At 33.1% G+C, this 12,304-nt stretch overlaps 1 protein-coding gene across 2 annotated transcripts in view; it reads right to left on the bottom strand.

Annotated features, from left to right (window-relative positions):
• Positions 1 to 11,123, bottom strand: part of ntrk2a (neurotrophic tyrosine kinase, receptor, type 2a) — a 57,928-nt gene extending 46,805 nt beyond the window's left edge. Inside the window, exons 1-8 of one of the 2 annotated variants that reach the window (XM_051116919.1) lie at positions 10,404 to 11,123; positions 9,909 to 9,983; positions 9,758 to 9,829; positions 9,494 to 9,562; positions 8,965 to 9,107; positions 3,819 to 3,955; positions 1,670 to 1,802; positions 6 to 305 (exon numbers count right to left, since the gene is read on the bottom strand). In XM_051116919.1, coding sequence (XP_050972876.1) covers positions 6 to 305; positions 1,670 to 1,802; positions 3,819 to 3,955; positions 8,965 to 9,107; positions 9,494 to 9,562; positions 9,758 to 9,829; positions 9,909 to 9,983; positions 10,404 to 10,609 — 1,135 coding nt within the window. In that variant the 5' untranslated portion in view covers positions 10,610 to 11,123. The remainder of the gene's footprint in view (positions 1 to 5; positions 306 to 1,669; positions 1,803 to 3,818; positions 3,956 to 8,964; positions 9,108 to 9,493; positions 9,563 to 9,757; positions 9,830 to 9,908; positions 9,984 to 10,403) is intronic. The other variant, XM_051116920.1, reaches the window with a different exon arrangement.
• Between the last annotated feature and the right edge of the window lie 1,181 nt (positions 11,124 to 12,304).

Raw genomic sequence — 12,304 nt, 5'->3', positions numbered from 1 at the left:
CTCACCGTTCCACGGCTCATGCATGAAATGTGCAAACACTGCCTTGCGGTCCTCTCCGTATGAGTTACTGGCCAGCAGTGTGTATTTTCCGTTGTTTATGTGTGTGGGACTGTCCAGGTGTAAGCACCCGTGGTATTCGCCCTCTGAGTAATCGTGGATCATGGTCCGGATAAATGGTCCCTCCTCCACAGCTTTGCCGTTTAATAACCAGCTCAGTTTGGGCTCTGGGTTGCCCGACACGCTGAAGGGAATGCACCAGTGGTGGTCTGAGACCGCATCCATCAGCTTGCTGATTATAGGTGGAACTGGCATCCCAAAATAAATGACACAGAAAAAAACACAGCATGAATGATAGATACAAACGTATATAATTTGAATACTAATATACTTGAATACGGTAACACTTGTTACCATTAGTTAATGTATTAAATAACATAAATTATCTATGAACAATGCATTTATTACTCTATTTATTAATCTATGTTAATGTTAGTTAATGAAAATACAGACATTTATTGTTCATGTTAGTTCACAGTGACTAATGTTAACAAACACAACTTGTGATTTTAATAATGCAGTAGTAAATGCTAAAATTAAAATTACCTCAGATTAATAAATGCTGTAGAAGTATTGTTCATTCTTTGTTTATTTGTAGTTTATAACTAATGTAATTAACTAATGTTAACTAATGAAACGTATTGTAAGGTGTTAGCTTGAATACTTATATTACGTCTTACTGAAATGCATTATTAGTTGATTAAAGAATCAAATTGAGGAAATTCTTGTTGCTAATGAATGGATTATGAAGGGATATCACAGAAAACATGTTTTTTAACTCTTTTGAAGTAAAATAAATAAATAATAAATAAAATAAGAAATAAAATGCAGTCCACTCAAAACATTTACTGAAAAAAAGCTGCAAAAAAAGTCCAAAAAAGGCTGCCCAATTTGTATTCAACAACCCAATAAACAACCGTCTTAAAACTAAAAAACTGTCACACAAAATTCTGAATATTTGAGAAACCTTGGATTTATGAGTTGGATTCATTACTGTTCAAAAGTCATAAGATTTATTTATTCATTCATTTATTTATTTGTTTGTTTGAAAGAAATTAATACTTATCAAGCATGCATTAAATCAGTCAAAAATGACAGTAAAGACATTTATAATGTTATAAAAACTTTTCAATTTCAAAAAAGTGCTGTTTTTTATCTTTTTATTCATCAAAGAATCCTGAAAAAAAATGTATTATGGTTTCCACAAAAAATATTAAGCAGTTTTCTACATTAATAATAGTTATGTTTCTCAAGCAGCAAATCAGCATATTATACTGATTTCTGAAGGATCATGTGACACTGAAGACTGGAGTAATGATGCTGAAAAATCAGCTTTACGTCACAGGAAAATATTATATTACAATATATTCATGTGGAAAATAGTTATTTCAAATTGTAATAATATTTCACAATATTACTGTTTTTTTACTGCATTTTTAATCAAATAAATGCAGGCTAAGCATGCAAAAGAGGCTTCTTTTAAAAACATTAATCCTTGGGTAGTATTAAAAAATAATAATAATAAAAAGTATAAAGTATAAAAGGTAAAAAGTATAAAGAGTGTTTGTTAAATAAGTAGCAGTCTTATGCACAAATTCTCTTGCTAACTTACACAGTATGTCCAGATCCACAGAGGCCTCAGCCTCTCCCACCATGTTCTCCGACCTGCAGGTGATTTTGCATCCGTTGTCCAGGGAAGAGACGTTCATGAGTCTGAGCGTTGACATCTGACCTGAGTGCTCGTGCTGTGGGTGTGAGTTACAGCGATGTCAATGTCATTTCTATTTAAAGTCTACATGCAATCCAACTCCTCCCTATTTACAGATTCTTATAGCCTTATTGTGCACAATTCATTGTTGCATGTCATTCCAAAGAAAAGAAAATGTCTTTAATCAAAATGTAATCATTTGCTACTCTTCCGAAATGACTTTCTTTTTCCGTTGGCGTCACTTAGGCGGATGACCATTTGGATAATGTTAACCAACAGCTATTCGGGCATCGTTTTTTGTGAATATCCTGTTACGCCACATTAAGAAAATGGTTTGCAAATGGCTGTTTATATTAGGTATTTCTGGCCCGTTCCATAAATCAAAGCCTTAAAATATGTTAAAATAAACAAAATTCTATATTTCACATATTATGAATGTGATAAAATAATTACAAGAAATCTTCCCAGTAAAAAGCTAAAGCAAATGTCACATAACATGAAAGGAATTAGCAATGCTTATTTCATAATGAATCATCAAAATGTCTAAGGGCTGAAAAAAGCTGGTTCCAGAATAATGCGCTCAGAAACCTTGTCAAAGGCTCATTACATGTTGAGTGTGTTGACTTGCAAAAAAACATTTTTGAGATCTGGCAAGACATAGCAGGTTATTTCTGCTATATTTATTTGTTGCAGTAAAAATAAATGGTATGGCTACCTATTCTCCCACAGTCTGTATGAAAGCTTGTTTTTGCCATGCGTGGGACAAACATAACGGTTACACTTTATTTTAAGACGTCCTTGTTACAGTGTAATTATACATTTAAGTACTGAGTAATATTAATTAAGTACACTGTACTTAAAAACAAACAAACAAAAAAAAAACACAAATTGTTGAATCAACTTAAAATAATTTAAAATTTTAGGTTCAGTCCACTCAAACAAGTTTTGTCAACCTGAAATGTCAAGTTGTACTAAGTGAAGAAGTACTAAGTTGAATAAAGCAAAAATATGGTTTGTTAAACCTAAAAGCTGGGCTTGTTACTCAGCTGCCTTAAAATTTTAAGTTGAATCAACTCAAATATCTAAGTTGTCACTTAGTACAACTTAACATTTCAAGTTTTTCAGGTTGGCTGAACTTAACATTTTAAGGTAGCCAGGTAACAAATTATTTTAAGTTGACTCAACAAATTTTTTACAGTGTACACATGTACAGATACTTACTATAAGGTTAGGGTTAGGATTAGGGTTACTTACATGTAATTGTGCCTACTTAATTGTTATTATAATAATGAGTAAATGTAACATGTAACAAGGACACCTTAAAATAAAGTATTACCAAAATAACAGTAATAAGACAAATTTGGAATGTTTTATCTGACAAAATTTTGGAACTTCTTGCAATTCCGAGTTTACATTGCGCAGTTCAGACTTTTTTCAGAGCTCTTTTTTTTTTTTGCTTCTGCCTTGAAAAAAAAAAGTAAAAAGTTGCACTTTTTTCTCACAATTCCGAAAATTTTCTTAAAATTATGAGATATAAATGCAGAATTTCAAGAAAAAAGTCTGAGGAAAAACTGCAAGATGTAAACTCACAACTTTCTTTTTTGAAATTCTGACTTTTTTTCCTCTGAAGTTTACATCTCTCAATTTTTTTATTTTTTTGGTTTTGAGATAAAAAAATAAATAAAAATAAATTAATATTAATAATTATTTTTATGAAGAAATAAAAAAAGAAGCTACAACTTTTCCACTCACAATTCAGAATTCTTTCCCCCTTGCAGTTGCAAGTTTAGATTTGACAATTCAGATCATTTTTTTTCTCAGAACATTTCTACACATTTCTCAGAATTCAGATTTGTACTTTTTAGTTTATACTTCCCAATTTTTCTTCTCAGAACTGTGAGATAATTTCTTACAATTATTTATTATTATCTAGCAGCAGAAACAAGCTTCCATAGTATGTCCTCTGTGACATCCACATGAAAACAAACCGCAAGAGCCACTCAAAATTACAACTGAATCAGCTTCGTAAATTTTAGATGAAGATCAGAATTACCTCGTAAGTTGAATTTAATTTGCAGGTGGTCCAGTTCATAGTAGGTGTGGGCGTTCCTGAGCTGTTGCACACCAGCGTCTTATTTAACCCTTTCTGCATGGTCACTTTAGTGGGTTTGAGAGTCACAGTAGGGAGAACTAGACACAAATAAAACACACCACAAGTCAGTTCATACACTAATTAACAATCAAGTATGACACTTCAAAAAACTCACATTCTTAATCTGAATTATTGTCTCGTTGGTTTTAGTAAAACACACACTTTCCTCATATAGTGTGCCATTCACTATGTACTGAATAATAATTTCCAGTTTTCCATCCTTTGTTTCTGACAGCTTCTCTCAGTTGCTCATTACGCTTTCTTTTACATAAATGTGTTTCTGAGTGATTAACTTGTTATAATTTATCTTGAACAAACCAAATCCTTTTTGAGATACATACTCAGAATCAATCTGTATTATATTATATTACATTACTGAAGTTAAATATTAGTTCTTATTTTATTTCTTACTTAAAGTGACACTGAAGTGTACAATATATTTCATATTCCAGCTCAGAAATCAGATCGCTTGTGCTTTTCTGTCTGCATCACAGGAATGGCGTTCTAGCCTGCGGGCGCTCCGCTAAATTCAAGGCCAAAGAGTGCAGACAGCTCTGACCGGCTCTGTCATGAACAGACAGCCAAACCAGATCTCTATCTCTATCTGCTCTCAGGCTGCGCCAATTGACATCCTTATCACCACGTCCCATGGCATCACTTGCTTCTGCAGGAAACTGCAGGTCACGCAACTTTTTCATAAGAATCGTGTATGGCTTCTTATGCTGTTAATCTTGGAGTGATTTTTAACATCCACCACAAAACACAGACCTTCAGCCTGTTCAGACCAGACAAATGGTTTTCTCTCAGCAACTCTTATACTCTTAGACGTAAGGTTAACCCAAAAATGAAAATTTGCTAAAAATGTACACTGAACGTACTTTTGCAGTGTATTTAACTTCTGGTCATGTTCCATCATAGGAGCAGATCTGGAGAAATGTAGCATTGCATCACTTGCTCACCAATAGATCCTCTGTAGTGAATGGGTGCCGTCAGAATGAGAGTGTAAACGGCTGATAAAAGCATCACAATAATCCGCAAGTAATCCACACCACTCCAGTTCATCAATTAACATCTTAAGAAGTGAAAAGCTGTGTTTGTAAGAAACAAAAACAACTGATTTTTTTTTTAAATCACCAATACATTTTTAATTTTCAAGATTTTTGTATAAAAAACTTTGTATAAAGATGAGTCTCAAATATGTTATAACAGAATGACTTTATATACCACTTTTCTTAATGCAAAATGTGCGTAAAATGACCATAAACAGTTTTACTCATTACAATGTATTTATAAACTAAATCTAATTTGCATATTAATGTGTTTTTGGGGCAACATGTAATAAAAAACAAAGTGTAATAATGGGAGTAATAAATGACTAAATTTTCATAATAATATATAATATTTAATAGGAATATTGAAATATAATTTCTTTCCCTATTCATTTGTTGTGTCTCCCAAAATGCATTATAAACATGGTTTTAGTCCTGGTGTCCTCATATGAGGACAATTATGAAATCAACGTCCTGTTTCCTCACAGAAAGTCATTTTTTTATTTGAAACCCCATTTTCCTGAGATGTTGATTTATGACACACAGTTAAAAATTATTCCGATTTAAATGATAATTACAAAATATTATCATATTTACATAAGAGCGTCACTAAATTAATATTACACATTTTTGAAGACCAACATTTAGTGTCTCTGAAAAGCCCTGAATGTGCTCTGTACAGGACATAAAACTGTGGCATCTACAGTCTCAGAGAAATTCACTTTAATATAATGTCCTCATCTGAGGACGCAGGGTCTCAGGAGTTAAACCATTGCTTCTAGCCAAAATACAAATCCATAATCTATAGCACTCTCTCCAGCAAAAAAAAAAAAGTTTATCGCTTATTGTCCTTTCACCTTAAAAACCCACATATACAACAACCCCAGCCGAGGAAGAAGGGTCCTATCTAGAGAAATGATTGGTTATTTTCATAAAAATAATACAATTTAAATACTTTTTAATCTCAACTGCTCATCTTGTCTTTCTCTCCCTGAACTCTGTGTATTCTGACTCAAGACAGTTAGGGTATGTTGAAAAACTCCAATTGTATTTTCTCCTTCAACTTCAAAAATAATTTTAAAATCATCCTACATCGCTGCAGAAGTTCCGACCCAGTCTTTACAAAGTGAACAAGCGAAAAAAGATTAAACACCCTTAACAAAAAAGGTACAGCGATATAAGATGATTTTGAAGTTGAGGGAGAACATGAGATGGGAGTTTTTCGACACACACTAACTGTCATGAATCGAAAAAAACAGAGTTCTGGTAGAGCAAGACGAGTGTTTGACATTAAAAAATATATAAATTGTATTATTTCTATGAAAATAACCAATCGTTTCACTTGATAAGACCCTTCTTCCTCGTCTGTGATCATTTACAACCGCATTTGTGATCGTTTGAAGCCGCATTTAAACTGCATTTTGGAAGTTCAAAATCGGAGCACCATATCAGTCCATTATATGAAGAAAAATCCTGAAATGTTTTCCTCAAAAAACATTATTTCTTTACGACTGAAGAAAGAAAGACATGAACATCTTGGATGACAAGGGGGTGAGTACATTATCTGTAAATTGTTGTCCTGGAAGTGGACTTCTTTAACAGGGGAAAGCAGTATTATGGCTCAAGAATTTGTATATTAGCTGTAGGCAAGAGTTTTAAGTAAAAACCCATTAATGATGGATTAGCTTCGTCCAAACACGCAGCTTGTATCTTCACCAGATGTTAATTGATGGACTGTAGTGGTGTGGATTACTTGTGGATTATTGTGATGTTTTTATCAGCTATTTGGACTCTCATTCTGACGGCACCCATTCACTGCAGAGGATGCACTGGTGAGCGAGAGATGTAATGCTACATTTCTCCAAATCTGTTCCAATAAAGAAATAAACTCATTTACATCTTGGAATGCCTTAACGTGAGTATTCATTTGATTTGATTGTGAGTATTCATATGACTTTCTGAGGAACACAAACAATATTTTGAAGAATGTTTCAACTGTTTTTGTCCATAAAATAGAACTTAATTGGGTCTAAAACTGACTTTTACTGTATAATCAAAAAAATTCAAATTTTTAAAATATTCAAATTTATAAAATATATACATTTTTTGCTTTTCACAGAAAAAAGCAAGTAATACAAGTTTGGAATGACATGAGCATGAGTGATTGATTTTTGCGATTAAATGCCAATGAGTCCAAACTTTCCTTTTCTACTTTAAGCTGCACTGGCGAAAATCTCTCATGTACATTTGGTCCTCTAGATGTTCCAAAAATGGTAAGCTGAAACAATTCACTGAAGCAGCTCATTCTCTTTCATGGCACAAAAAAAAAATGGAAAAGAAAGGCAGCATTTGGCCACAGGCCAGCAGACGCTCTGTGCTAAATGTCTCAGTGTTTTTGCATTCTGGGGATCCCCCCTGTCTGTCTCTATTTTTCCCTTTTCCTCCCTCGCTCTCTTGTCCTCTCTTCCTCCCTCGAGGGCCTTCTGCTGTGGTATTGCTTAAAATAGGCTTGGCTGGAGGCTGATCTTTGGATCAATAATTATCCGCGTCTCAAGCCGCAGTCATAAAACTACAGCCTGGACAAATCACATCTTACCAAACAAACAAACCTAAACTTCAGTCTTAAATATTAAATGACTTCTGCTTTTAGTAAAACAATAATACATTTCGGTAACGCTTTCCAATAACGTTCATTAGTTAACAGTAGGTAACAAAGAATGAACTAAGAATGAACAATACTTCTACAGCATTTATTAATCTTAGTGTTAATTTTAGCATTTACTAATGCATTATTAAAATCACAAGTTGTGTTTGTTAGCATTAGTTAATGCACTGTGAACTAACATGAACAATAAATGTCTGTATTTTCATTAACTAACATTAACAAAGATTCATAAATAGCGTAATAGATATATTGTTTGTTCATGTTAGTTAATACATTAACTAATGTTAACAAATTAGGTAAAGTGTTACCTAAATTTCTTTTTGCATATGCTGATCCTCCGTTATCCAGGCCTTAGTAGATTGTTTTAGTTTATTCTTTCTAGTCAGTTGCTTCATCACAGAAATGCCTCTAGCTGACAATTAGTTTTGAGGAATTAAATTCATGGTAGCTTGTAAAGACCAGTGTTAGCATTATTAAATAAAACTAAAACATTATCTAAAAACAAAATTAAAAATAGCTTTCAGTAACTGAAACAAAGCTAAAAAAATATATAAAAAATTAGATGAAATAATATAGAAAAGTTGCCTCAGCATCTAACTGAAATAAAATATACACTTAAAAATTTTAATTAATTAAATAATTTAAAAAAAAATATATATATTTTTTATAAATAACAACGACAGTGCACTTACAAAAACTAAACCAAAGCATAAACTAAAATTAAAATGAAACTGAAAATATAAAAAAGCTAATTAAAATACTACTAATAAATACTATACTAATACATAAATAAAATATTAATATAACACTGATAAACACACATCTGATACACTTATATACATGCAAATTATCTATAAATCTATATTATTATTATTTAATTCTTCCCTCGGGTCTACTTATTTATTTATTTTTATTTATTTATTTATTTAACAAAACAGCCACAATTTTTGGCACTATTTCACCTTTTCAATTTAAACACAATATTTGCTGTGGTCATTTTAAAATTTTATGTTAACGCACTTGACTGTGAAACAGGATACGGCACTCACTGTGCTGCAGTTGTTTACAAGCTATGGTTCCAATAAATATAGGTTAATGTCGGTTATAATATCTACAGAACTCTGTAAAGGGTTCACAAAACAATCTGTGGTGAATTTTCTGCTGTAAACACTGTTAAAAGATCTGAAATGACCAGGGACTTTTTAAAACTAAACTTCAAGATCCTTCAGAACTACATCCAGAGCAGCGGCTCCAGAAAATACATCGTTTGACCCAACTTTTGCTTATATTACTCATTCGTCATTAGTTAATGGCCCTTTATCTGAATTCTTACCACAGTTGGGCAGTGTGAGTGTAGACAGCGCTCTCCTCATTCCTCCCTCCTCCACACACAGCAGGTCCTCGGCCTCCTCTCCTCTCCACTGCTTCAGCCACACGTTTTCACATATGCACTGCAAAGGATTGCTTGCCAGCAACCTGCAACACACAAAGACACACGTGTTTATTATGACAGCACCCTAAAACACACAGTGCAAGAAAATACACAAGTAACTCTGCATGTAACCTGATAGGACCACATATCATTACAGTGTGCATTAATACATTAGCGATTGCGGTTTATCGGACAATATGTTTTAGAAAGTCGGCTCTGACTGGCAACCAGTACCGTTTGGCTGATTACAAAAATTCCCAAATTTACCAACAACCTGTAAATGCATTTAAATATTTTTGAATAAATACTACTTTTGAATGATTTTAAAATATATTATAAATGCATAATACTATTTTGTGTGCTGCATCCATTGTTTTTCTATTAGCAAAAAACACTGTAATATATCTTCAATAAAAAGTCTGAGACTCACAGGTATGAAATGTTTAAATGCCGAAACGTCCTCCAGGATAGATTTGACAGATTGTTCTCTTTGAGATTCCTGTAAAAGGAGACAATGATCAGCGCTGACGAAAAACTGTATAAAACATACTAAATTTAATTTAACAGTAACTTTTTTTAATAATATAGTTATAGATAGATAATTCAATAGTTACTTTTTCACAACATGAGACTTTCTAAACAATCAAAACATGCTAATCTAAACCTCAAGCTTCTTTAAAACCAAAGCACTCACAGATATTGTAGTTTCAGGTTGCTTTGAAAGGCCTGTCTTGAAATATACGCGAGTCTCGTGTTTGTTACAGTTCTGCAGGACAACACAAACACGCAAGTCATATATGTGTGTTTCAACAGCATAAAATAAAAGCTGCACATTTTATACTCACAAGTTTCTGAGGTTGCGGTACGAGTCGAGATCTTTTTCATTAATGGATTTCAAGCTGCTTTGATTTACAATGTATCTGCAAACAGCAATAAGAACAATTTCACTAAGAGTCACTCAGTGCGAATTCCAACACACAAAAAATACTTCATCTTTTAATTAAAGAAATTCAGTAATTGATCAACAGAGTGTAGTAAACCATCTAAATAATTTCTAATAAATTAAGTTAATTTTTAAAGACATAAACATAACAATATTCCCATTCTACATTTAAACAAATGCACTTAAAATAAACCCCAACTGCTGTGGTGTGATTCAAACAGCAGCTAATTTCAAAATACTGCTTACCTAATTAAACTCAATGACACGATGCACATAAGAGAAGCAGTTATAATAAAGTGTACCTTTACAAATTACTCCGGCGCAATTATAGAAATCAAGCAGTTAATTGATTGACACAACATGCATGATCTTCCGTGACCTCTTCTTCACAACTTACATGTCTGTGATATTCTCCATCTCTGCCTCGGACTGCAGCATGGGAAAAGCCATAATACTGCGCTCCGCATCCACACACGAGATCCGCACGCCCGTACACGTGCAGAGCTCCGGGCAAGCGGTGCCGGGCCTCCAGAGTGCGAGCAGCATCAGAACCCAACCGAACCCCCAGCCCGCCATGCCGAAGCCCCCCGACAGCAGGCTCATCCCCGGGTCCTCGCCTCCAGATTTAAGACTCCTGGAATCCAACGCGCGGAGAGAGAGCGCAAAACACACAAGGGCTCGTAGCGCTCAGTCGACCTTGTCTGGCGCGTCTGTCTGCGTGAAGTGTCCGTGTTCCTCTCCTCCTCTTCGCTGCGTGTGCCTCGCTCTGCCTAGGATGAATGACCGAGATGCTGGCGTTAAATGACGCGTCCGGTGAGCTCAGACGCGCTCTGGAGAAACGCGAGTGCTGAAGTGAGGGAGCGGAGCGCTGGATGATGCGCAGCGCATCTGAGGGGAGGAGACGAGGAGAGGAGATCATTCAAACACTTCATTGATTATTGACAGCGTGTAGCATCCTTATTACACCGATCAAGACTTAAGACCGAAGGCGTATGAATTACGGATAATTCGCGTGTGCGTAAATCATCTCCTTTCAGGCTAATTGTTTCTCAGATTATGTTAATGGACGCACTAATTAGCAAAGCGCTAGACAGATGTAGTTTACACACAGCACTAGTTGTGTTTCGTTCGTGAATGAATGTTTAAGTGGACGAATTGTTCTGGTGTCTTCAGTGCACTGACTCATACTTCTCGACTCTCTCTCTTTGCAGGGCGTTCAGTCTGATTCACAACAAGGGGAAAAATAGAAAGAATTATGCGTAGAAAAATGACTATAAACAAATGGCCCAAGAGCGTTCATGAAACTAAAATTGGATTTTAGGCTACTGTTTTATTATTATTATTATTATTATTATTATTAACATTTTTATTTATAGCTTGATAAAATTAATAAGCAATTAATGATCATGTTTTCGTAGACAGATCTAGATATCGAGCGTCGGTGACGCATCAGCGCTTCTCTCCAATTGCGTTTTCGATATTTATCGTCAGTCACGTGACCAAGCTTCGATTTGTCAGCGATAACTAAAACCATAACTATCAGTTTCCCACACCAATGCACGATAAAAATGTTTATAATAAGCCCGTGCTGCAGATCTTTTTTTTTTTTACTTACTTATTTACTTATTTTATTTTACTTTATTGTATTTATTTTGTTTTGTTTTGTTTTATTTATTTTTATTTTAATTGATTTATTTAATTAAATTAAATAAATTATTTAATTTCATTATATTTTTATTTTATTTATTAATTTAATTTGTTCTATTAATTTTAGTTTATTTTTATTTTTTATTAATTTAAATGAAATTTATTTTATTTTATTTATTAAATAATGTATTTATTTTATTTTGAGTTTTTATTTATTAATTTATTTTTATTTTATCGCACAATTATTTTATTTTACTTTATTTTATTTTATTAATTTAATTTAATTTATTATTTATCATATTTTATAATATCATTCATTATCATTTTATCATATTATTTTATTTTGTCATCAATGGCTCTTGTTGTTTCAAACAGTTAATGGTAGCCATTGACCTAAAACAAACAAACAAACAAACAAACAAAAAAGAAACTATGGAAGTCAATGGCTACCAGCAACTGTTTGGTTATTTTTGTTTTGTTTTGTTTTGTTTTGTTTTGTTTTGTGTGTGTGTTTTTAATCTGGGGGTAATCTATAAGTTTAACAGTAATTTAATTTAATTTAATTTAATTTAATTAATAATTTAATTTTATACCAATTTTATTTATGAATTTATTTTATTACTAATTTAACTTAATTAATTTAATTATTTT

Source organism: Labeo rohita, chromosome 8, assembly GCF_022985175.1.
Source record: "Labeo rohita strain BAU-BD-2019 chromosome 8, IGBB_LRoh.1.0, whole genome shotgun sequence".
NCBI classification, from domain to species: Eukaryota; Metazoa; Chordata; class Actinopteri; order Cypriniformes; family Cyprinidae; genus Labeo; species Labeo rohita.
This window is presented reverse-complemented; position numbering and strand designations above follow the sequence as displayed.